The 27,398-nt window shown below is 42.2% G+C and overlaps 1 protein-coding gene across 4 annotated transcripts in view; it reads right to left on the bottom strand.

The window, feature by feature from the left end:
• Positions 1-207: 207 nt before the first annotated feature.
• Positions 208-27,398, bottom strand: part of Sema5a (semaphorin 5A) — a 377,405-nt gene continuing 350,214 nt past the window's right edge. For all 4 annotated transcript variants that reach the window (XM_090332136.1, XM_090332139.1, XM_090332137.1 and 1 more), the window contains 7 exons: positions 20,290-20,515; positions 17,391-17,609; positions 11,312-11,482; positions 9,347-9,502; positions 7,929-7,976; positions 3,991-4,202; positions 208-2,365 (listed from right to left, as the gene is read on the bottom strand). In XM_090332136.1, coding sequence (XP_090188262.1) covers positions 2,246-2,365; positions 3,991-4,202; positions 7,929-7,976; positions 9,347-9,502; positions 11,312-11,482; positions 17,391-17,609; positions 20,290-20,515 — 1,152 coding nt within the window. In that variant the 3' untranslated portion in view covers positions 208-2,245. The remainder of the gene's footprint in view (positions 2,366-3,990; positions 4,203-7,928; positions 7,977-9,346; positions 9,503-11,311; positions 11,483-17,390; positions 17,610-20,289; positions 20,516-27,398) is intronic.

The following is a 27,398-nucleotide window of genomic DNA, read 5'->3' as shown; positions in this document are numbered from 1 at the left end:
GTCATGAAAGAAGATGGATTGAAGTCCAGTTTGGGTGCCATTTTGAATAAATTTCCCAGTGACAAGTTCTTGAAATATTAGTATCCTTTGCAAGAAGCTAAGAAAATATTCAGGAGGGAATAACTAAACGAAAGCTATGTGCTACACTAGGAATCTTCTCTCTCTCTCTCTCTCTCCCTCTCTCTCTCTCTCATCTCTCTCTCTCTCTCTCTCTCTCTCTCTCTCTCTCTCTCTCTCTCTCTCTCTCTCTCTCTCTCTCTCTCTCTCTCTCTCTCTCTCCCCCTCTCTCTATCTTTCCCAGTCCTAGACCTTAGACTCAGGGCCTGGGTACTGTCCTTGGACTTTCTCAAGGCTAGCACTCTACCACTTGAGCCACAGCACCACTTCTAGCTTTTTTCTATGTATGTGGTATTGAGGAATCCAACCCAGGTCTTTGTGCATGCTAGGCAAACACTGTACCACTAGGTCAAAATCTTGGCTGGAAACAAACAAAAAACAAATGACTGAGATGAGCTAAAATGTCCAATAAAAACCCATCAATTCAGGAGAATCCATGTTGTGTGAGTAGATTTTAGTGCATGACTACCAGCTATGAATTCTTCTGCAGCCTATGGGGAACGCGTAAAAGGTCATGCGAAATCTCCCCAGAAAATCATGTAAGATCACAGATAGCCCATCTGCTATTTTCATTATGTCAGTAAATCTGGTTAATATGAAGATATTTTGAACTCAAGAATTTCATTATTAGTCACTGGATTTTTTGGACACTTTCTGAGATAGCTTTCTTTAAGTTGAATAGGGTAAAACTTAGTAGACTGAAGGAAACTGTGGTCTTCGACACCCACACTGTACATTGTCACAGATTTGCAGTTTCATTCATCCAGAGGAGCAGGTATTAATGTCTAGTTAGGCATTTATTATAATGGCCATAGGGATCAGATAAATCCTTTCAATTCTGTCTTTACTGTTCACACAAGTGGCATATGCTGTGTGTCAGTTGTTAAGGCTTAGTGTTTTTGGGGGGGTGGGGGGTAGGTCTTATAACACTCTGAAATGTTTAACCAAAGATGGAAGGTTGAGACCACAGGCATCATTTGAATTCTTATTTTCAGCCCACACTTCTCAAGGTGAACTGGAACCACCTCCAGGGAGGGAAGAGATGAGGCTAAGCATGGGTGGAGAGGAGGGAGGCAGGGTGGACACAGAGACGCAGGGTCCAGCATGTCCTCCTCCCCTGCCTGGGGTATTGAGTGACAGTGGATACCAGGATGCCACTTCCTGTGGCAGGAGATGGGCTCTCCATGGGCAATTGCCATACATTAGCTGCACCACGGAGGAAGAAAACAGAAAAAGGCTTGCCACTGAATCTCCGTTCTTCCAACATTTGGTCTAATACCACAGAACAATGTGAACAGGTATTTTTAGGTACAGTTCAGTATTTTTAATACTTTCTCAAATCACTATCATAAATGTTCCAGATGTTTCTGTGCAGGACGCTAGCAGCTGTGGGTCTTTCTGCACCTCCCTGTGGGCCAGACCCGGTGTCCTGGCTGGCGGGAGCCTAGAAGGAGACCTCAGGTGGCCGTGAACCCCCAGGGTGTGAGCCAGGCTGGAGGGGGGCACCGCAGGACGCTGTTCACTGGGTCCCGGGTGACCACAGCCGCTCGCTCCAGGCGAGAGTCATCTGAGGGAAAGGAATGGAGCCCAGGAACCCACGGTGCTGACCCAGGGGACACAGTGAGCCCCGAGGGGAGCAATGGCCTGCCAGAATTCATCTTCTTCATGATGGCAAACACTGGGACCTTATGAAGGGAGGAGGATCTCCGATAAAGTATGTATTTTCTCAAATTCAAACAATGTGAAGACTTGCACTCAAAAGGCAAATGACAACTTCTAAAGGCTTTTTTCAAGGTGACTGGTACCTTTGCAAAATAAAGCTCATGAAAATAACAAACCTGTTAGAGAATGCGATGGACCAATTAAAAAACAAAAACAAAAACAAAAGCTTCACACTGTGGCTCATTCAACAGCTTGGTGTAGACCAGATTTTCACCCGAGTTACACTTAGATTTTGTTGTTGTTGTTGCTTCTAAGATGTGTAATTTTGGTAGCAACAGGACAATCTTGGCTAGAAATGCACTTGAACTTGATCCAAGCATCAATCTGAAGCCTCATATTGGGTGATCATGGAGCGCTGGCTTTGAGAAATGGGGGATTTACAAGAAGCCAAAAAATATATGAGCTATTAGTACTCATCATAATTATTGAGATCTGTAAAGTAGGCATTAGAATAGGTTTTCCCAGTGAGATGCGGGTTGAAGTATTTGTTTCTTTCCTCCAGGATCAAGTTGTTCTTGTTAAATGCCTGTAAAATACATTTAAAAGCATTTCAGAATACGTAGTAAGTCATATTTCAGATGGAACACAATTAGGACTATTGTGCTGAGTTTGATCTCTCCCAAGGATCCATTACTTTAAAAAGTATGTTCTCACTTATTGATTCCTCAGTTGTTTGCCTAATAACTTCAGCGGACTTGTCTGTCTTTAATATCGTCTGAGACTTTAGTCAGAAAGGAAGCAAGAAAAAGAAAACCCAAACCTAAATCTCCAGAAAGCCCCAAACCCAAGCATTTTCAAGCTAATGGACTAATTGTGAATATTATTGCATATACTTAAGTCCAAAGTAGCTTTACGATTTCCACAGGTAGGTACAATCATTGGAGGTATCTAGAGGAAATATTTAATTAGATGATCCCAATGCCAAATTTCTCTTCACTCTGCCTTTGTTCAGTGGGGGAGGTGACCATGGTGGCCATCTGTGACACAGATGCCTGTACTTGTCAATCCTCATTAAAGTCCTCAGCAATCTCAAAGAGCTAACTGATTCCAGGTAGAGGGTCAAGAGAAAAATGAAGCAGGGCAGAGAGAAGTAAAACAAATTCCAGAATTATTCTGGGCCAGGTATTGGAAGAAAGTTTTAGAAGGATTCAACAAAGCCTTTTACAGCTGTCTATGCTCTTAAAATTTTGTTTTGTCCTCATGAAGACCTTCGTTGGCAGGGAGTAATTGGGTTTGAACCCAGTCTTTTCCAGGAAGACATTTGAGCAATGCCCCCGGTCCTTTTGCATCCTTTGATGTTTGAATAGGATCTCATATGCTAGTCTGGACCATGATCTTCTCAAACATGCTTCCGGTGTAGCTGGGATAACAGGTATATCCCAGACATACCTGAGATGGAATCTCATATATTTTTTAACTAAGCTTGCTTTGAACTACCTCTAGAGTAACAAAAATTACAGACATGAAATAATATGCCCTGCCATGGAAGCAACAGTTCTGTTAAGTGTCAGAGTGATCTTGAATGGTAGGTAGAAACAGAACAATCTTATTTTCTTTTGCCAGGCACCTGACATAAGGAGACCAGAAGAAACATGGGTGCTGGAACCCCACTGCGAGGACCCCATTCTGAGGTTTTAGCTCATCTGCGTGTTCAAGAAGAGAGTGTGGGGCTATCAGCTCCATCCCTGACCCATTCTGGAGACTCAGGAAGGGCAGCAGCTGCTATTTGGTGGAGTAAAACTTTATCTATTGTTATACGCATGTGAATGTGTAGGTGAATTTCTGAGAGAGATGTGGTTATGTCCTTCTAAAGTGTCTCCTCCCCAATGCCATTCAGCTGTGCACAGCCTCTAGCCTGCGCACTCCTTTCTGCTGTAAGGTTTCTCCAGATTCAGAAATCACGGAGAAGGCAACCTTCCCCTATTTACTTGCTGTTATTTCATTTCCCTCTCTTCACTTACATTCCTAGGAGACACTGTTCTCACAGATGCCAAACAAAGCTAAACAGCTATGCATGGAGTGATCGAGCACAGGGCCCCCTCAACTTGTCTCTAACCCTATCACCAGTGCTGCCAGCCTAGAGATGGCTCCAGGTCCACCTGCCTTCTTTGCATGCTATCTGCCTATAGCTCCTCTCTGACAATTCTTTACCTTGATGGCCTCCACCGAGTCATACTTGTCCAGTTTGTTGATGTGGTTGGTGATGCTGGTGTTGAGGGGGGCAGGAGAGACGGGGTGGATGACCGTGGCATCGTGGGACTGCTGCTGGTACCGCTGGCAGTAGGTGTAGACGAGCAGCGTAAGCAGGCAGCCGAGGATGGAGCTGCTGAGCCCCACTGCAATCATGTGGAACATGTTGAACTCTGCGGGCGGGAACAAAGCGAGACCCACTTGAAGACAGCGAGCATGCTACCTACCTAGCTGCTTGAGGCTCTAGGTGCAAAGAGGAAGAGAAACCGAGAAGCCCTCGTACAGATTTAAATGAAAGAAATCCGAGGAATCTTCTGGGAAATGTCATGGCCACAAAGAAATCTGTCCACAGTGAGCACTGTGAACTGAGCCATCAAGTGTGCTTCCACTGTGTCTTTAAACCTTTCTGCACTAGCAGGGAATTTTCTTGGAAGCTTGTGTTTCAAGAGCATCGCGATCATTTCTTCCCTACAAGGTTCCCATGGAACAATGTATTTTGATGCTTTAGCAGGCTGAGCTTCTCTTCATCCAGCATAGTGTGGCCCAGGACAGGAAAAGAACCCATTGCCTTCTTCTAGAAGGTCTTTATGAATTACTCCTCTCTTTTGAAAACCATTTCATTGTGTTTAAAATAGTTCCCTTTTAGGCCAGGAATTTGGCCTAGTGGTAGAGTGCTTGCCTAGCATGCACAAAGACCTGGGTTTAATTCCTCGGTACTACATACACAGAAAAAAAGCTAGAAGTGGTCCTGTGGCTCAAGTGGTGGAGTTCTAGCCTTGAGAAAGCCCAAGGACAGTGCCCGGGCCCTGAGTTCAGCCCCCAAGACTGGAAAAAAAAAATAGTTCCCTTCCCTCTTACATGCATCCTGATGTTATCCACCTACTTTTCTTGAGTATTGTACAGTGTCATGAGCTTCACTGGGTCCTAAAGGCAATATAAGGCTCTCACTGCTGAATCATCCTCTAGGTGGTCAAGACTACATGCTGTCTGCAGGGCACACCATGTTTTTACTTGCATATTTGTGATTTTATGATGAAAATGGCTTATTCCAAACAAGTAAAAGATTTTTGCTAAAGAAATAAAACACAGTCTTGTCAGTAGCCAGCTTGTCTGATCTATTGCTTGTCTCTTTATTTCTCATGAGAATAAAACATCTAAAAAGTGAGTTGTCTTGGCTTATGAGTTGTCGCAGCCTTACAAGCAGGAGTGGCTTCAGTGGTACAAATTCCCTTTAAGACAGGTGTGATACTTGAGCAGCCTCAGGGAAGTGAGACCTCCACGTATGTGAAATACTACAGCAAAAGCTCAGTGCCTGTCTGCATGGCACCACATGAGCCGGGCTCAGAGCTGAGCTTAGTGAAAGCCCCAGAAGGCTAAACAGACCTTACCTAGTGATTGCAATGGCATCCTGTGACTAGCTATCTGTAGTTACTGGCCTTGAGGCCAAGTACACCCAGGGGAAATCCCTGGTGACCCCTCCATACACCTTGGGGTGCCATGTCAGGAGAAGTTCTACTGTGGTCTATCAGCCCTTGGAGAGGTGAGCCTCTGGAGATACCTGCTGGACCCCAGCATAGCTTGGAGATGAGTCTTCCTAGTCATGGAATAAAGCATGCAGGCTTGCAGGGAGAGGAGAACCCGGAAGTGCCTGGAGTGCTGGCATTTTGGCCACCATGGCCTCCTGCCTGGGAGTTCGAGCTCCTTCCCCCTGTCTCAGCATCCTTGTGCCCATCCCTAACACTTGCTGCTAGACTCACCAGAAGTCCAGCGCACACTAGGCCCTCCCTCCCCCAGGGTTTAGTCCTTCCTGCTCCCTGTACGCACTGAAGTGGCTAACACTCCATTGAAAGTTATAAGGGAGAGGAGTGGCTATCACTGACTCACACATGAGAACCTCTATCTCCCCGCCACCTTCTCTCGTGGTCACTGTGTGACTCATAATCCCCTTGCCAGTGCTCCAAAGAGATGGTGTAGCTGTAGCTCTGAACACAGAGACCCAAGGCATTTATGTTGGATAATGCAGGGACAAGTTAGTACTCTGCCCCTCCTGGCCAAGTCAGTGACACCAAGACCATGGAAGTACTTGCTTCACTGACCTCTGGCCTTTCTTTTCCTGGTTACATCCATGGAGCCTCTGGAGATGGAGAACAGTCAGCTGTGACAGTTGGATAAAGTATCTGGGCTCAAGAATGTTTTTACTGTAACACACTGAAGCTGTACTTAAGCAAGCGGTGATTTCACTGGAGTTTTCATATTTTTTTTGTGCTTTAGCTGTTAGAACTCCCCAGGGTCAGTGCCACACAGTGATAAAAAATACTTTGCACTGCACTGATAACTCACATTTCATTACAACATATGGAAGATGTATGATGGTGTCCGCATGCAGACACTTTGTCAATGGTTAAATGAATCGTTCCTGCAGGTGCCTGGGGATGCTGAGGCAGCTGACATCTTTGTGACAACAATGTAGGCTTTGTGTCTCCTGCAACTAAAAATAGCTAAGTTGAGAAAGCTCAACAGGAGCCTATTTTCTGCAGAGGGAAAAACAGTGCGTCTTAAATCTCTTTTGAATCTGCTTTACTGGGCCTCCTGCCTTTGAATATGCCTTTTTTGTCCCCCCTTTGCTACTGATTCTTGGTCATTTTTGGAATATAGCCCAACACCCCAGTTAGTTCAACTAAATGTTTTTCCTACCTCGTTTGATTGTTTTCCTTTAAGCTGAGAAAACACCTCTGCTGCCTTCCTGGAGATCCCTCCTCATCTCAGCTAAGTAATGACTGGTTTTCACCTCTTCATTACACTTTATCTCATCACTTACTTGCTTATGCTGGACTGTCAATGCTAGAAGCTTAAAAGTCTAACACCACCCATTCTGAATAACACAGAATAATGAAAGTTTCTGCGGATTAATCGTGATCTTTCCCAAGGCTGGAATGCTTCACAGGTGGCTCTGACACCAACGGGATTTGCAACCATGCAAATCTTCTGATGCTCATGGCCTTTAGTGGACTTAGTGACTCAGGGAAAGGCAGAGTGCAGCAAGCACGGGTGACCAGCCAATTCGGCTGAGACACCATTTAGGTGACCCCAACTGATCTATCTTGTCCTTTCTGAGGAAGGGAACACACCTGTTGGCTCCTGGGAGCAGACATAGGCTGACCCAGAATGTCTCCTAGACAGCATTACTGTCACTGGACACACACAGTCTTCCCTGAGGATTGCCACCTGGCTCTTCTCCTGTGGTTCTCTGGCTGCTTCTCACTTCCAGGAACTATGTGTGTGGACCAATGGCCTCACCTCTCGGGGTCTCACAGCATCCATCTATATAAGCAGATAAAACGTAGTGCATCTCCTACAATTCCTAATGGCACAATGGCTGACAAGTGGATACTCATCACTGTGGCAGGACAGTGAGCTGAACTGCCTGATACTATGGCCCAGAATCTCATTTTCCCCATCATGAAAGAGGTTGATTCTAGTATAGCCCAGAAGCTATGGCGATTATGTAATGCATAAGTGCAAGCCTCACATCATTTTTCTGGAATCTGAAAATGCTGAGTAGTTCCAAAACTCTTTCCTGAGTATAATTGCCATGGACTGCAGAATGCACAGAAATACACCCTGTGAGGAGCAGGGGAGAGACTTCTGAAGCATTTAATAGAGTCTGGTACTTTGTGATTGATGTAAAAACACTAAGATGCTGGCCTCGTAACCCTAGCTGACTTCAAGACCAATGGGTACATATGTTCAGTGTACATTTAGAACCAGGCATGCGATATTGGCAATCTACAAGTTTCCTCAATATGTTGTAGGCCAAGAGAGGAACAAAACAGAGGAAAGAAAAACGGTTGGTGTCTATAAGAATTCCAGTAAGAAACTGACAAGAAGCAGGAGCTTACCTCCACATCTTCTCTCTTCTACACTGCTGGATCTTGCCACAGATACTTCTGGGGAAACAAAAGTCCAATCACAATACAGAAGGGATATTGAAAAGGAAGTCTACACAGATGCTTCATCCACAAAATGTCTAGTAAATGTGAAACGAATAGGAGTCTAAATGTCAAAGAATGATTGTTTATTAAAAATATGTATTTTTGTTTGTTTTAATCAACCTGAGATAGATCTGACTAGGTTATATGGATCAAGAAGGGCAGAGAACTATATCTCAAAATTGAAAGTATTAGGAACTCTTAGGATGAAACCAGGGTACTTGCTTATTTTCTGCTTTTCCATATGTTTCTTATGGAGGAAACCTTACAACATTCTAGCGTGAGCTTTATTTTATTTAATTTTATTTTAATAAAAGTCAGTGTTGTCACATTCCTTGCAAAGGGAAAAATGTAGGGACCAATTTGCCGTATCTCATAGTAAACAGCCATAACGAAATTACTACCCAGGAGACACTTTTCCCCTTATCATGCTATGTGTGAAATACGGAATCAAAATGCCAGTGAGAGTACAGATCCTCTAAGCATTGTAACTCAAGGAATATATTATTTTAGAAGTCTAGATATATCACACTTCTATATTGATTTTTCAATAATTAAAATTATGCAAAATACTTTTGTAGTTCCATACCACATATGGTAGACGTACCTTACAAGAACATGACAAGCTGTTTTCTCTAGCTATTACTATCTTTTCCACTAAAAGAAGAAAATAAAGCAAATTTGGCTCATAGAACCAAACCCTATCATTTTGGGGAAAAGTTTGGTCATCATTATGGCCTACAACACAGTCCCATGGAGCATAACAGGTGATGACAAATAATTTATATATGTCCAAAGCACCACGCCTTCTGGGAGAAGATAAGAGGCGATTAAACAGTGCCCATAAACTGGACACTGATTTTACAATGAATAGCCTGTAGCAAGAAGGCTAGCCAATTTCTTCTCCAAAGTGAAATAAGATAGGTACTCATTTTCTCAGATCAACTGAAAGTCACATGAAGAGAATGACCTTTGCTTTCTGCAAAACTGAGCACACATAGTAGTGCCAAAGCATTTAACTCAAGATCAAAATAACCAAGTAATCTACTTCCATTTTGAATAAAATATTCAGATTATGCTAACACAGTCAATAAAAATGGAAAATGTGGTCTTTACAAGTCTTAAACTCATGAGCTAAATTTGAAGTATAACTCTGTGGTTCTCTATGAATCTTTACTTCAACCACCTTGAAACCACAAGAGTTGATTTAATCATTTCTACTCTATCCAACATAGCCTCAGAGGAGATAAATCGCTGACCCATGAATCAGTCTTTCTCTCTAATGATGGGATGATTTTGTTCACACTGATAAACATCTCTTCTCTCACCTGGGATGAAATTAGAGTCAAAAACACATGGTCGGCTCTCCGTGGTGTTTCCAGAACACTGGCTGCCCACAGGGAACAGAAGGATGCAGTTGCGGGCTCGGATCTGGATGCCAGAGGCATCACATGCAGACCAGTCTGACCACTCTGACCAGCTCTCTGCAGTAATGGGGAAAGAAGATTTATCAGAGGGGAGATTGTTACCAGCTTGGAAGTACTGTCAAGTTATCTCTACATCTACATCTGGATACGTTTACATATACATATATGCACAGTATCTTTTCAACAGTTTTGTGCATAAATATGATGCAGTCATATTTTCTGTACAATCCAGAGAAAAAAATCCAAGGATGAGCCTCTCACTGGTGGCTCATGCCTGTAATCATAACTACTCTGAAGGCTGAGATGTGAGAGCACGATTTGAAGCCAGCACAAGCAGAAAAGGCCCATGAGATTCTCATCTTCAATAAAATACTCAGGAAAGGCCAGAAGTGGTACTTGGCTCAAGTGGTAGTGTGCTCTCCTTGAACACAAAGAGGTGGAAGGACACCACCCAGGCTCTGAGTTCAAGTCCTAGGACTGGCAATACAACAACAACAAAACCAACTCTGAATCTCCCACCTCCCCACAAACCAAAACCCAAAAACAACCTCCATGAGGATGAATGAAATGTTATAATGTTTTAATCGAGTATAAAGTGCTCTAAAGAAGAACTCCAAGCGCCACATTAGTTTAACACTTTGATTGATTCCAACAGTCCATGAGCTAATCCAGGAGACACAGCTGTGCATATTCCCGAAGAGTGGGCACAGAAATCATCAGTGCAGACACAGTTTCCCACAGGTCAGTGTTCTCAGGCAAAGAGCAGTCCCAAATGCTTCTCTGGAAAATTCCCAAATATTTCCCACAAACCACCATGCTCATGCAAGAGAAATGTGTGCTAGTGAGAAGTCTAATAGGGAAGGCAAAAGTATTTTTTCCTCTGTTACAAAACAGAGGAAATATTGCACAGTAATGTATCAGAGGTATGGGGCAGAATTCATTTTATCTCTAGCCTATTGATCAAAGAGCATGAGGTGAACCCACAAATCTTAGATCAAGGCCAAAAGATGAATAATCAAAAGAACACGTCTGCCTAGAAGAGGAAGATTTGCTCAGTTCCTTCAGGTGTGCAGATGCATACAAGCAAATGAATAGCGCTCATTCACATATGAAGAACATGAAAAACGAAGTCTCAAGACTGAATGTGGTCTATTAAATGATGTTAAAAAGACATTTTTATTCAGCAGATAGGGAAGACTCCCAGAGGAGGCAGGCAATAGGAGCTCCCTCTGAACTTGGATCCCCAGGCTGCCCCCAGGACACACAGCTAGCAAGGGCTAACCCTACTCCCCACTCTGACTTTCAGTAACAAAACCTTAGGTTCTACTAACAGCCAATATTTTAGGATGGTTTTGTTGTGGCAGGCTTCACTGCTTGCTTTTTATTAATCCTCTGCTTGCTGGTTTGATTTCCTGTGTGCTTTATGTTTTCTCTTGAGGTGCAGCCTCTGAAGTGTGGCCAATGATTTGGGAGAGATTGTCCTTGCACAGCACCTGCTGTCCCCTGTACCATCTTAGATCTTGTTTCTCGATCGCCATGCTGGGGATGGTAGGAAGCCCGGACTGGGCCCAGCATGCTGTGAAACAAGGGACTGCAGGTATTTTTCCCCACTCAGATCTCTACCCAGAAATGTGTGGGAGCTCCACACATTCTTGTTTCTTTCTCATTTATTTCTTCTTTCACCCTCACAGAGCAAGGGGCTACCTGAGAGTTATTAGTGCTAATGAGCATGACCAAGGCTAATACGAACGCCATGTCACATTGAAGGCAATGGTGAGGGGTTGGTTTGAACCTTCCCCCATAACCCACAACCTCTCCATTTATCCATGGAGGGCGCTGTCTTGCAGTCACTGCAGTGCTGCTTACCTGGACAGGGCTGTGTGTTACACAGTGCCTCTTCGGTGTGCAGTCCCAGGCAGATGTCACCTCCATAGGCCGGGGCCGGGTTAGTGCACGAGCGAGTCCTCATGTAGTGTCCGCCGCCACATGTGGCAGAGCATCTTGACCAGGATGACCAACAAGACCACATACCATCCACTGGAAAGGGACACAGAACATACAATTCTGAAATCCAATCCTGACCCATCTGATACAGCTATGGGCAGATCCATAATACGAGAAAGCATGGGTACTCATTACAACAACATGAGGTGTTCCCCTGATGCATGCACTTGGCATAATTTCTCCCTACCTTAGTTTTCTTGTTCAACAGTAAAGCATGAGAATGACAGCAGAGGGAGATTCATGGAATACAAAAGATCTAGGTCCTGAAAAGGACCTCGACGTACATTAACATTAACTAAAGATAGGCTACCCTCATATCTTCCTTTCTAATTACTCCCTGAGGTTTGCTTCTTGATGGCAGGGTAGAGAATAGCAAAACATCCCTTTAAAAAGTTAACTGTGAGGAATGCCTTAGATGTTCAGGTGCTAAACAACAAAACCAAGTTTAACCACACAGACTTTATGGAATAGGAAATCAGAGGTCAGGTTGGACTTTAAGTGGGCCACATTACAGTGTGAATGTTAGGAGTATACAACTCCCTGGTCAAGCTTTTCTGTAACTGTCTAATAGCTGAACACTTCTCTTATACTCACTTAAGTCTCTGTCTCCCTAAGCTTGGCTCCTGCCACATGGAAAGCTGGCAGGCCCATCTGTATCTGGGCAGCTTTGATGCTCAGTCCTGCATTAGCATGCATTTCTAAAATATAGAGAACTCACATCTGAACTCTAAAAATAGAGAACTCATATTTGACCATGGCAGACACGAGCTGATTTCGGTCAAATTCTGACTGAGCCTACCTCTGTCACCCCTGCCCTCGCCTGACACGGGTGAACTCCAAAACCTGACTCATCACAGGGAAGACAACATTAGATCCTAGCAGGATGCAAAACGATCACCCTCAGTGGAAAACCAAATTAAAAGCTGATGGCATTCACTACTACCATATGTAGATAGTATCATATTTGGTTTTCTCATTTTCCCAAACAAATAGAAACAATCACAAATGGAATTATCACAATAATTCAGGACAGAAGAAGGCTTGGAGTAGAGTAACCTATACTTCATACATCTTTATGGAGCACCCTTTCTCTTTATCTATGGGCTTTTTTGAGAAGCGTAACTAAAGTTTTAGAAACATGAGTAAAGACATCATTTTTTATGGCAGTATTTTTTTATAAGTAAATACAAAACAAATATATTTAAATCTCTCTAAAATGATTTTGCCAGCTAACTGGAAAGTTTGTAACATTTTTAAAAAAGAATTTAGTATTTTTTCTAACAGTTAATGAAGCATATTAGAATGTTGGAGGTATGAATCAACTATTTCACACTGGGTGGAATAACAGCAACAAGAAGGTAGGAGTGTCTAAATTCCTTTCCCATATCAATCTCACTCATACTTTCTGGAATTTGTTTTTTGCAAATAATCTGAGTTGAAGCTTGGACCATAGCTACCCTGGTCCATCCCATAACCTAAGGCAAAGTCTCAGTGCCTTAGAAACCCAGATGTTAACAGAGCTTTGTTGTCTGAGTACACACAAGCTAGCCCAAGGCAGAGAGTTGCAAATGTCCTTTAGATGGGTCCTAAGTTGGCTTATAGCCAATCACATATCCTGAAAATACCAGGCTTTTGTATTATATGAATAGTTCACAGATGAATGACCAAGATGTGCAGTATCACTAATTATGAGGGAAGAAAAAATAACATTTCATATCTGCAATGATAGCTAAGAACAAATGAGTATTGGTATGGATATGGAGAAAATGCAGTCCTAGGCACTGCTGGGGGGACTGGAAAACACAATGAATGTTCTTCAAAATTAAAATGAGTATCATATGATCTGCCAGTCTCAATTCTCAGTACACAAACAACAATAAAAATTAGGAGCTCTAAAACTTATTAGCAAAACCAAGTTCATTATAGTACTATGGTACAACATCTAATATATGGAAACAAATGAAATGTCAATGTGAATAGAAAGGAAAATTTGATCCATAGATATCATGGAATGCTACTTAGCCTTCAGAAAGGAGATATGTCATATGAAACAACAGAGATGTATCTGTGTGATACTAGACTGAGGGAAATAAGCCAGGCATACAACAAACAGACAAAAGTGTGTATCGTAGAAGACTGCTCGTATAGAGCATCTGACATACATTATGTTCCTATGTTCTTCTATTTCTTTTTCTTTTTGTTAATCATGGAGCTTGAACTCAGAGCCTGGGCATGGTCTCTGAGCTTTTCCACTTAAGGCTTGTCTAATGCTCCAGCACTTTAAGCTGCAGTGTTGCTTCAAGTTTCCTAGTGGTTTACTGGGGATAAGAGTCTTAGAACTACAATCCTTGGAACTCAGTCTCCTGAGTAGCTAGTAATATAGGTACGAGCCACCAGTGCCTGGTTTATTTTTGTTTTATAGAGACAAAAAGAAAACTTTTGTTTCCAAGGGCAGGGAAGTTGCTAGAAAATCTCAGCTATTCAAGATGTTAAATTCTGGAGGCCAGACACATAGTGTTGGGCCTATACTTAAACAATGCTTTGCTATGCACTGAAAAGATTATTCAGAGAGTAGATCTCATGTTACATATTCTTTTTATATTACCATATGTGAATTGGAAAAAGGGATCCCATTGAGACATTTCTATATGTGATATTTCCATATGTGTTTTAAATTAATGACTGCTTCTAAATTTTTATCTCATTTTTCTGTCTTTTGAACAAATTTTAATAGGGCTCATTCTGCTTTCATACATGGATAAGAAGTACTTCAATCAGATTCAACTCTCCCAACTCATTGTTTTTCCTTTTGCTATCCATTTGTGGGGTGAGGTCTGGATTCTGAATATAAATGAGGACTTCAAGGATTTGTCTTTCTCACTATGTGTTATTTCCCTTAACAATCTCCAGTTCCATTTATTTTCCTGCAATGATCAAATTTATTGTGGTATTAAAAACCCAAAATAGATGTGCTTATTCAAAGCATTTGAAAATCATGTAAACTCTAATGACCTCATATGAAAAGGCTAGTTTACATAATCTATTCCATGATATTTCAAACAGTATTTATCCTTATCTAGATTCCAGCTAGCACTTCCAGCCAATCATATCTCATCTGTTCTAAAACCCTCCCTCTGGGTACTCAGAGCTCTTTTTCCAAGCATGAGCAGCATGTGGGAGCATCTGGAACAGAAGCTGCCTATGGATCTCACAGAAGATTTATCTGTTTTTTATCTCATTGTCTTCAGGACTGAATTCTAACACATTGCTTCCAGGAGATATATGGTTCTGGGCACAAGGGAACTCAAAGAGGAATTTAAAGCACTTCCTCCTATTCTGAGTCATTCATGCTGCTCTCTAATGGCCCCAGATCAATGGAAAACCTGTCTGCAATCTTCAAATTTGTCCTGTGTTTTAGAGTTCAGACTACATCTTTCCACAGTGACACCGGAGATGGTGGCAGTTCGAACTGGGTGGAGAAGCATATTAAACAATGTAGTATCAGTGCATCTCAGCAAGGACAATGGGCTTCTAAAGTCTAAAGTGGGAATTGCAGAGCACAAAGGTTAGTGAAATTGTTCTATGAGAGAACACATAGATGTCACTGTGGGAAAATAAGGACATGGGATGAAGGGAAGAGAACAAACTGAGCCACTGGCTAAGGCTACAGCAACCAGCACCACAATAGCAGAGTTCCTTTTATCCTCACAACTACCTTGAGGAATGAGGTAAGCAAGGCACAGAGAAGACAGGTCATGGAGCAAGTGAGTCCTCACTCACTGAGAATGACAAAAGGAAAGGCTCAGAACCAGGATCATTATCCATTTGGGGGGTCACACAATTTCTGCCATTTTTAGGCCAATGAAGAATAAGAATGAGTCACTGGTTCTTCCATGAAGAGGTAATTTAGGAGAAGGTATTCATCATCGAAGCCCAGAAGGTAAAGAAATAATCATTTAAAAAATAAAAGTAATAATCATTTCAGTGCAGTCTTGGAGTTCTCATGTACATGGAGAGTGAAGGTGACATCTTTCACTGTTTGATTAAACAGCTTATTAAATAAAATCTGCAATGTCCCAGTGTACTTATCCACTGGGAACCAAATAAGTTAAACTGGAATTAATGTATAGACATTATTTATGGTTATTTATAATTAAGTTATAGGAGTTAATTTATAGGGAACAGAATGACCTAGACATAAAGATAGCCCTATGATCTGTCACCCTGTCACCCAGGTTGTACAGCTCAGCCTGCCTGCAGGGCACCTCCCCCGCTGACTTGTATTCTTGCATATTTTTAGGAGCTGGAAGAGTTGACCTCTGTACCATGTAACCCTAAATTTGTGCACTCCTTAATGGAAAGCCACATGGGCCATTGTGAATAATTGCACATCACTGTGGAATCTTGGCTTTGGAAGGAAAACGGGAACAGAGCTATTTTAAGATATTCAGGTCATGTACACAGGGTTGTGCCTTGATCAGAATGTCAACTAAAATAAATACTACTCCCAGATAATGATAACAGAATGACTCTGAGCTGAACAAGGACTCTGCAGAGAACGAGGGCAGCAGCTAAGCTCCAGTCTTCTGGTCTGGCGTCTGGGAAGGTGGGGGTGGAGCTCTGACACTCCATGGTGCCTTTCCTTGCTGTATTTACAGCATGACTGTAGTCTGTGCTATCTCGTCCACAGCTCTCTCCAAGAACCCAGGAGAAGAATCCATCCACTGAGGCTGTGGGAAAGAGCAGCTCAGTGACCTTTCCCAGCCTTCTGGCATTAGCTTGGGCTGGGAAAGCTGGGCGGTGAGAGGAGGAATCTCCTGAGGCTACAGAAGTTCAGGAAGAGATGTTCCAGAAGGAGTACTACAGCTCTTAAATGAGTGACATCATTGCCCAGTACTGTTGCAAAACAGGGAACTGTTTCCTGTATAATCTACCTGTTTCTCCACCCACTGCTTGTCTATTCATGTATCAATCACACATCCATGTATCCATCCACCCATACATGCAATCGCCCATTCGACCATCTGCCATTAACAAATGCATTAACAAAACCCTTCCAGAACGAAGCTACTTGCTCCTAGAACTCAAAGTGATGAAAGTGTCAGGTCCCACTCAGAGGGTTGGCAGGGGAGGCCTCCACAGACAAGGGTCAGATATTCAAAAGGAAAGAAAAAGTTGCTGTAAGGGTAGTGAGGCTCAAATGACCTGGTCTCCTTTAGCTCATTTTAATGTCCAGGGCTTATTTGGGATTTCAGTGGCATGAAGAGGTAGAGACACATAGTTCTGTGTGTCCAGGAGAGAGGTAGATCTTCAGCAACTTGTGACACCCGTGACTCTGGACAGGAATTGTGCCAGGTGAGGCCAGCTCAGGGATGTCTGGGTGCCTTTGGCTCTGGAATGTGGCTGATGTTGATTTCAGGGACACCACACACACCCCAGGAGACCAGCCTCTCATCTGTCACTGGACCACTAAGTGCTCACTGGATCATCGAAATAGATTCTTTTTAACGTAGGAGAAAAAAAAATAATGACTCTCAGACAGCCTAGACTTGTGTTTGTCTTCATTCTAATGCAACATGAAGAGAAGAGGTTTTTCCCTGGACTATGGAAGTCAATCTTCAGATTGTTTTCACATAGAGAACTGAGGCTACATTCTGTCTTGAAAAGAGACTCAGTATAACATTTTAATATTGGTTGGAATCATTTGGGGTTTGCTTTCAAGTCAGGTAGCTTGGGGGGGGGCTAAGGATTCCTCTGTTAGGCCTGCATCTTTCTAAATTTCTCTCCCTCTCTTTCACACTCACTCATTTTGTCATGTCCCTTTCCCCCGACCCCTTTCCTCCCTTTTAGTCACACTAACAAGCTGACTGAGTCTCAGTGCACTAAAGGTCTGAGGTGCTCGGCTTTTCTAGGCTTGTCTTTGCTAGGACAATTCACTCACCTGGGCAGGGGAGTATGTTACATTCCTGGTATTCCAGCGATGGGCCCAGACAAGGCATTCCTCCATACTTGGGCTCTGGGTTGTTGCAAACTCGCTTCCTGTTGCGAATGCCCCGACTGCAGTCTCGGCTGCACTGGGTCCACGAGGTCCAGGCCGACCAGGCACCATTGACCGTGTGGGCAGAGTATCTCCCTGCACGTAGGAAGTCTCCAGAAAGCCCTGCCAGAGGACCGCAGTGTTACTCTACAGCAGCCCTCCGCCCCAAACGAGCAGATTCTGATTTGCTTTTTTCCCCTGTATAGAATGACTTCCTCAATTCAGCTGAACCCTTTATGCATTTCAAAAGTCAAGAAAACATTGCAGTTGAGTGACAACCTTCTGAAATTCCAGCTGCTTCTTGTGGTTGCTATTCAATAAGGGTGCATGGCAGAACTCTATGGGTGTAGCCAACCTTATACAATGGTCTTCTATGTGTAGTTTAGTTTTTCCCTACTTCTCTAGGAAATGTACCTTTCTTGTTTCCCTTGGGAAACTTCTATTGTATCCCACCGGGTAGCATTTCCCAGGAGAACATCCATCTGGACCAAAGAAATAAATTAGCCATGCTTAACCAGTTCCTTCACCGGTTAGCTTGTCAAAGGTGAAATAATATTTTGTCACAGGACACCTGTCTGCTCCAGAGGCCCCAGGCCTTGGACCTGAACACATTCTTGAATCATCTAGCCATGGGCCAGATGTGACTGTCATGGTCTCAGCATACTCAATACCAAAATGTGTTTCCTCCAGAGCCAATGGAGCAGTAGTAACAGCAACATTTGGGGGGCAGGGGTGTGGAGGTAGCTGTCTTAAAGGAGTTCTGTGAACTGCCTTTCAAGATTTACTGTGCCTTGGGTCTGTTCAGAGTGTTTTAATGGAAGTCATTGACTTAGTGTTTGCTTTGCTGAAAACGCCTTCCTGCTTACACTATTAAAAACAATTCAACAATTTTCTCAAATGTGGTCACCGTGACACAGTTTTCACCAACACCTCCCACGCTGTGCAATAACGCTCTGCATATTCCTGCTCAAGGCCATGAGGGAGGACACAAGGCGCCAGCTCACACGTGGTTGAGGACCTGGTAGCTCACTGAGACGCTGCCTCTGCGGTGCGGACAGCAAGCTCTACGAGCACACACACTGCAAGGGTCTTTCTGTGATGAGTCACTGTCCTGTGAGCTATCGATAAAGAATAACTACGCACAGTGAAGCCTCGTTTTGTATAGTCAAAAGAAAACAAGATATCAACACCAAAATATAAAATAGTCATTATTAGTTAATATTGTAAATGAACAGGAAAAATGAGCGTCATAAGCCATGCCCATGACATGCTTTTGCACAACATATAGAATGTCTTTATAAAAGTGCATTAAATAAGTCCTTACTTTTTCTTTCTTTCTTTTTTTTCAGTTGGGGGGGCTTGGACTCTGGGCCTAGGCACTGTCCCTGAGCTCTTTGGCTGTCTCAAGGCTTCTGCTTTACCCCTGGAGCTGCAGAGCCACTTCTAGTGGTTAATTGCAGATGCCTCTTGGTCTTTAGTGCCCGGGCTGGCTTTGAACTGTGATTCTCAGATCTCAGTCTCCTGAGTAGTTAGGATTACAGGTGTGAGCCATTGTGCCTGGCACATTTCTTACTTCATGTTATTAACATTTAAAATAAATATTTACTTTGGCTTTATAAGTATCTGAGCATGAAAAGAATAAAAGTGTGTAAGTCTTAGAAGGAGAGTGGAGTTAATTATAAAACACATTCCCTTTCTACTTTTTCTTGCATGACACAAGAAATAAAATGGTTCTTAGCCTGTTTTGAAATAAGCCAATGGCGGGAAGCCACAGCAAATGTGGCTTCTGTCCACTGTAGATCTGGCTGTCAGACTTAGCAAATGAAATAAAGCAAGATCAATTAAATGTGAATGTTTAGGTGGAAATAAAGTTCATGCATTACTATTTCCTAGCTGTACTCACAAATGACTGTAACGGGCCTACTCTCTTATTTTTGTGTTTATTTCTTGCTTATAGGGGGGTGATGTGGATTGAACTCAGAGCCTTGTCTTGTGAGGAGAGAGCTTTACCACAGCTCTATCCATGCTCTAGATCCTTTCCCAGGTTAGGACAATGACATGTGCTTCTACCCATCTTGTGGAGTCAGAAGACAAATAAGCTTAATTGTAGTGTGAGAGCATCTGTGGAAAGTTCTCCATCGCTTCTCCTCCACATGCTGTTTCATTCTACCAACTCTGACTTACAACTATTCTGCATCTACAATAAGCACCGTGTTATCTGGAACGCTGATGTCACAAGACCATTTTTGATACAGAATTCCTTCCCTATCACCAATTCAATTTCCATTTGTTTCAGCTACCTGTGGTCAATCAGGATCCCAAAATACTAATATCTGTCCTGACTCTTACCTGAAGAGAGTAACATTCACATAGCATTAATTATCGTGTAAGTCTGATCAATTTGTTATTACTCATTGCTGTTACTCTTACTGTATTTAAGTTATAAGTTTGGACATTATTTTCATAGGCCATGTACGTATATGTGTACATATAGATATATATAGTATATATCTATATATAGTATCTATATAGTATATATATGTATTATATATAGTACATATAGTATATACACACACACACACACACACACACACACACACACACACACACACACACACTATCTAGGCTCTCAAGCATTTCCTTGGGGTTTTAGAAAGTATTCCTGAGAACCAGAACCTTCGTTGTCTCTCTGGAGACCATTATGAGAAAGATGGGTATGCCATAAGCAACAACAAAGGCAATTAATTAGCCCCTGGTTCTTCCATAACCTCTTGGATGCTGTCATGGCAGCAGCCAGGCTCACCATCAGTGGAGCAGCCACTGGTGCCATCACTGGAGCAGTAGCGCATTTCTATCCTCTGCCGCCCCACCTCCAGCAGGCCTGGATCGGGCAGGCGGGCTTTGCAGGTGTACCGGAATCGCTGCTCGTAGTGGCCGCCGTTGTCTGAGATGTTGACGGGGGTCCATGGCGTCCAGGGCGTGGTCTTCTTCAGCTCTGGACATGCATTGGTGTTACAAGGCTGGTATTCCTGGGATAGAAAAGGGCACAGCATGTCTCTCTCACAGCCAGGCATGAATGCCATCCTCGCAGTCAGTCTCCATCTGGATGGAGTTGTCTGCTTTTTCCTTTAAGAGATAGTAAGGTTCTCTAGACGTGCACATCCTGAGACAATTAAAACCACATTTATATTGAATTTGACATCCACCAGGATGTTCTGGTCTAATTGCCTGTGGAAAGAATCTGCAGTTCCTCACCAGGAAACAATGAGAATGACACAAACACAAGTTACTTGTAAGAAACAAAACCAGGACTCCATAAAATCACCTTCCTTTTGCTTAAAATGAAAGGTGCTGGCTATTCTGATGTTAAGATTAGCTGTTTTCTTTAGAAGACTACAGTTAAATGATACAATTAGGCCTTGTTATTCTAATATGAAAGTGTGGCTGCTTTCTTTAGAAGAGTAAAGATATAAAGGAAACCAGATCATGGTTCTCAGACAACTAATACCTACTTTCAAACAATGGATATCACAAACCTTGGAACCACAGAGTCAATGCGTGGAGTGTCCAGATACCAATAATGCCTTTTACACTGTAACTTTTCCATCATTTCTCTCTTGCTTGATGGAATTTTCACAATCTCCTCCCTCCCTTACAACCTCAGTGGAAGGTCCCAGGAACTGCATAGAGATCTAAGAAACTGTTTATCTGATTTGGTAAATCAGTTTCCATGCCACAGTCAAAAACTCCTCTGGGCTCAGACCCATTTCAGTGCCTCCCCCTTTAACTATAAGCAGAAAACCAAGAATGTCCCCATATGAGAAGGCATCATCCATTGTGAAAATCAATGACACAAACAAGCAAAGAGAAATGACCACTTGGGAAGTTATAGATGCTATGAAAAAAATCTCAGAATTCATCAATGTATTTTGAGAATTTAGTGCAACCAGAAAATCAAGGATAGCATACACTGGCTGAAAGAAGTACAAAACCATAAAAGATTACAAGGGCTTTTGAAAATTTAAGCTATGCTAAAAGAGTTTAACATTCTAGAAATGCTTTTTGAAGGCCTTGATAGGGAAATTTCCTAGAAAGCAGAGCATAAAGACAAGGAGAAATGAGACAAGAGAAAAGAAATTAAAAATTGACTGCAGAAATTCATATCCAAAGGAACTTCGAGTAAGAAAATAAATGGTGATGAACTCATCAAAATCATCAATGTATTTCTAAAATAAAAAGTCTCAATTTGTAAATTAAAATAGTCCAAAATAGTGACTCAAATTTAAGTCGAAAATCGTGCTATTTTTTTTTTTTTTTGCCAGTCCTGGAATGGGCTCAGGGCCTGAGCACTGTCCTTAGACTTTCTCAAGGATTAGCACTCTACCACTTGAGCCTCATCACCACTTCCAGCTTTTTTTTCTATGTATATGGTACCGAGGAATCAAACCCGGGTCTTTGTGCATGCTAGGCAAGCACTCTACCACTAGGCCAAACTCCCGGCCCCCCAAAAATTATGCTATTTCAGAATACTGTAGAAAAGAAGTTTATATAAGACGCAGACAGATCTTTTTTTTTTTTTTTTGCCAGTCCTGGGCTTGAGCTCAGGGCCTGAGCACTGTCCTTGGACTTTCTCAAGGTTAGAACTCTACCACTTGAGCTTCAGCACCACTTCTGGCTTTTTCTATATGTGGTACCAAGGAATGGACCCGGGTCTTCGTGCATGCTAGGCAAGCACTTTAACCACTAGGCCAAACTCCCGGCCCCCAGATCTTTCTTAATGTCACAAGTAAATGACAAACAAACAAACTTAATATTTCTCAAAGGAAACACTAGTAGGTAAGACTATATAATTACACTCAATTCTGAATAAAAATTATTGTAGCCAAGGACTGCTACCAAATTTTAAACCAAATATGGGGGTAGAATAAACACAGTGTATAGTAAAAAATGATGCATCAGACATGTGCCTCGCAAACAGCCAAATATATAGAAGGATACTGCAGGATGCATGGCAGCACGACCAAGTTCAATCCAGAAGCTGAAGACTTGGCCTACAGGAATAAGTCTGAGCACAGGAAAGAAGGGAGAGGAATGGGCAGCCTGCATGGAAGTTCTGGAAGCAGCCGAGCTGGTTTGGAGTAGGGCCCCAAATTCCCAGTGGGATTTCTCTATCCATTTGTGAGTGGTATCATCCTGCCGAGATGGAACAGCCAAGTTCAGAGAATCTAAACAAGGATCCCCTCCAGAGGAGATAATCATTGACAAGAAACACCAATTCATCACTTCAGGACGGGCCCGGGCTCAGTTTGTGATGCGTGCAAACATTCTATTGTGATCTAACCAATATGGTAGTATATACTAGAAAACTGAAATTGTTAGCTCTCTGGATATAGGCATAAAGATATTCAGTGCAAAGAATTATGGAAAAGTTACTGTAGAAAAAAGGGTCTGAGAGTTACTTAACTATTATGGAATGACTGTTTCATACTGATAAAAAATAGTTTGAACAGAAGCTTGCTATACTTTAGGACTTTTCACCAGCGAGTATTCTTCAATGCCTGAGAGGCAGGGCCTGAGCCTCCCGGCGTCTGGGAGACAAGAAGAGAAAGACGGCTCAGCTGCTGGTGCCACAAAAATGTAATTGTTCTTCAGTAGCCCTTTCTAGTTCCACAGTCCCTGTTCTAGAATCCTGAAATTCTGTTTTCATCTCCAGAGAACAAAATTCCCATTCTTTGTTGAATCAAACCAGTCTAGGCTCTTTGGGGAAGAGGAAAACACATCTTTGGTTCATAACTAAAATTTCTTTGCCATTGACAGAGAATGGAGGGCCATTCTGCCTTACTCTCTGAAGTCTGGGGTGCAAGTGGAAATTATTCTTCTCATCCTTGATCTGATGGTCTCCAGGACCAGTCCTGGCTTCTTCCCCAGACTTCACAGGACTCTGCATGGCTGTATCCTCTGCTATAACTTATTCCAAGCAGAGGCTTTAGGCACATCAGCAATAGGAAGAATATATTAGAGAATTGCCCCACACAACCAGGCATAGCCATCCAACTTTTCCAGTAGCTACGTTGACTCATTCCTGTCCAATTCCCTCTTGGATTCCTTTATCCTAGGTCTATTTACAAATTTTATTGAAGAGTGAGAACTGGTTATTCCTTCCCTCTTCTTTCTCCCCCTTTTATTTTTGCATCTTTGGGGCTTGATGCCTTGAACAAGTTGTCTCCCTAATGCTGTATGAGTGAGTTTTCAATAGGGGGGAAAAGGTGACCAGCCATGTGTCTGTTCCACTAATCGAATGTGCAGTCTGTTACGATCATGTCACCATTGTTTCAGTGTTCTCATCTGGTGGTATTAACTTATTTATTTCAGAACTGGGAACGGAGCTCAAGCTTTCAAGCAATTATCACTTAAGCTAAATTCCCAATCTAACTAGATTTCTTTACTCACAAGATATCTATTTTTTTCTTATAATGAGTAATATTTAAGACTTCTTTATGCTTGTAACATCTCAGGAATGTAACAGAAAATATGTGAAGCCATCATGGCTGCTTCTCTTATTATCGTCTACCTTTTCCCCGACTCACACAACTCCTTTCTACCAAAACCAGAAAGGTAGGTGACTTCATTTTCCACTGTATGCAATATCTCTTATTATGTCACCTTCTGGACATTCCTCTTCTTGTGTATGTGTGTCTGTCTGTCTGTCTGTCTGTCTGTGTGTGTAGCATGTATTCCTGGGGATAAACCCAGGCCTTGTTCATGAAGATAAACACTCTACCATTGAGCCATATTCTCAGCCAACATTTTATCTTTTCTGTGAAGATGAGGGTTACTTTCCAAAAATCTCTAAGTGGTAAATGTATCTGAAAGTTAGCTCTGCATCTGGGTTGGTGTCCTGGTGCTGGTATCAACAGGACAGGGTGCCACATGTCCTGGGGGTGTGGTGGGCACAGCTCATGGAGGTCAAAGGTCAATCTTAGGTCATGAGAGGGGAGCCCCCAGTACCTGTGTCTGTGCTTACTGCCGTAACGCACAGATCCATCCCTGTCTCCTCATGTCCCAGACAGCCCACATCTTAGGACTTCTTCCAACTTCTTTTATGGGTGGATAATGAGGCACTTGTTTGAAATATCAAATTATAAGACTATGAAGTGGCAAGGCCAATTTGCCCTTTACTAATGACTGAAATTATGAAGTAATTCAACTCAGTTGTGACCACGTCAATGGTTTAGCTAGATGGATAGGCCAGGATTTACTGGCTTATTGCTGCTGTTACTGTTCAAATTTGAGTGGAAAGTGAACAGAATTTCATTTAATACTAATGAAAAACCATTTCATAAGAAAACAGTTTTAGGGAACTAATTCCTATTATTTTCCACATAGGATTCACAATATTCTGGAGGAAATTATTAGATAAGAATGTATATTACATAAAGTTTTTTTTAAAAAACTGCTCATAATATGTTCCCCCATGGATTCTGTATCTCAATCAAAAGTACTAAAACCATCTATTAAAAACGAAGTAAGCCAGAAACCAGGAGACCCCTCACTGCCCCTCACTTCCTCCTCTGCCAGGGTGACCTCTTGTGATCTGCTCCGTCTTCTCATCCAAGGTACCATCACCACAGGCCTGTCCCCCCAAATTAATGCATGTATATCAGTGAAGCTTAGTTTTGTGTCTGTGGTTTCTCTCCCAGTAGTAGACAGCAAGTGTGTGAAAGGCAAGAACACTGTCCTATGCATTCCCAGCCCTGAGCACAGTTCTTCTCTTTACTTAGTGGATTGGATACATTGCACTCATCAAGTCATAGCTTGGCCTGTTCCACTGGGTCTGCATGCACTGGGAGAGGGAATTTAGACCATAGCTGGAGTCTCTGCTTTGCTGTTTAGGTTTCCTTTAAAAATTCTAAGTGATTTCATATTTTACAGAGAGATGGAGAGAATCCAAGCAGAATTTTGATACCATATGCTCAGCACGAAGTATGGAAATTGCCCTCAAAGTCATTTCATCAATAGCTGAATGGATAAACCAAATTTCTTCTCTTATGGAATACTGATAGTTTCCATATGTACCTATCAAGTTCCCTCTCCAGTAATTAAACTTGGCATATTGAGTTGGAAAGCCATACTATATAAAAAGAAAACAAAGTAATTTAATTGTGCAGGTACAGAGCCAGTGTCCTGAGGTGTATGTGGGGAAGTAGATGTGGGATCTCGGGAGTCCATGACAGAAGGAAGCTCTGGAAAGTGGCTTGGTGATACCTAGGCAGGAAGACAGAAGAAGGATTGTAGTGGAGTCAGAACTATATGCCATCAGGAGGGTCTGCTCCCCTCTTCTGTTTTGCCACAGAAACATTACCTCCTTTCACCAGAAATAACCATAAGTCATGTGAAACAATAGTTATTAGGCCGTTTCACTTTGAAGCCCACTGACTACATCATGACGGGGAAGAAAGGAGTGGTCTTGTGAGAGTCATGGCCCACAGTCACGAGAGAAAGTTTCAGGCCTCCAGTGGAGAGTGGACACTTAACCCCAGACGCTGTAAGAGACGGAGGAGACAGAGATGGGAGCAGTGAACTGTTAGAAAGGAGAGAGCTGTGTGGAAAAAAATGCTGTCAACTATTGGAGTACTCAAAAGTGCACAGAAATAGAGGAAGAACCATCTGAAAGGATCAGCCACGCAAATAGCAGTGCTTGCTCCCAAGAGCAGAGGGGGGAAAAGCTCTGAGTTCTGAGGTTATTACTCAGTTAAGCTACCCACCCCGGCAGTGGGAAAAACTTACCAGGTAAAGAATGCTGCTCTGCTTTATCTTGAGTGATAGCTGTTCTTAATGTACTATGTTATTTCTCTCCTCCTTTGTTGTCCTTTGGTTAATTTCATATTGTTACTGTATCTGACTTTGTATATTCTAAATGTATATTGTATATACATTTATTTGTTTATATGAAATAGGAAAGGGAAGGGGGTAAAACAAGATGATTGGGAGGGGGTGGCGGGAGGGAAATGGGAACAAAAACATGAGAAGGGGTATTAATATGTGAGAAGTAATGCACCTACTATCTGGCGAATATAACTGTAACCCTCTATACATTTTTTATTTTTTAAATTATTTTTTATTAAATATTTTTATTGAGATTAATAGAAGGGTTACATTATATTCGCCAGATAGGAAGTGCATAACTTCACAAACATTGATACCCTTTCTTATGACATGGTCCCCATTTCCCTCCCACCCCCCACCCCCGCTTATCTTGATTTCCCCCCTTCCCTATCCAATTTCAAATAATGAATTAAGCACATATAAAATATATCAGATAACAAGGTGAAAAATTGTAACAATATGAGATACCCAAGGGATGGCAAAAGAGATGAGCAATAACATAGTACAACAATCACTCATTATATGGCTTTTGTTTCCTTATCCTGGAGGTCCTTACATTTGGTGTCGTACAATTTGGCCTTACGTCTCTAGATTTTGTTCTATTGTAAATCTCTGCTAGGAGAGCCCAAGGTTTCTATTGATTATGACAAATGAGGGAAACTATTGAGCCTGTGTTCCTTTGAGTCTGGATTATTTCACTTAATATGATTTTTTCTAAGTCTTTCTATTTCCTTACAAATGGGACAATGTCGACAAAAACATGAGAAGGGGTATTAATATGTGAGAAGTAATGCACCTACTATCTGGCAAATGTAACTGTAACCCACTATACATTTTTTTTGTAAAATAAAAAAATTAAAAAAAGAGAATGATGCTCTGAGCCCAACCAACAAAGATTTACAACAAGAAAGAATCTGAATTACTAAACTCATTTTGCATGAATTACATTCTAGAAAAAGAAACTGCCATCTTTAGATCTCAGTCTTCAAAGTAGATTACAGGCACGAGCCACTGGTTCCCAGCTAA

The sequence above is a fragment of the Megascapheus bottae genome, chromosome 4 (genome assembly GCF_031878675.1).
Source record: "Megascapheus bottae isolate mThoBot1 chromosome 4, mThoBot2.hap1, whole genome shotgun sequence".
NCBI lineage: Eukaryota > Metazoa > Chordata > Mammalia > Rodentia > Geomyidae > Megascapheus > Megascapheus bottae.
Note: the sequence above shows the minus strand (reverse complement) of the source record. Positions and strands in the feature narration are given on the sequence as shown.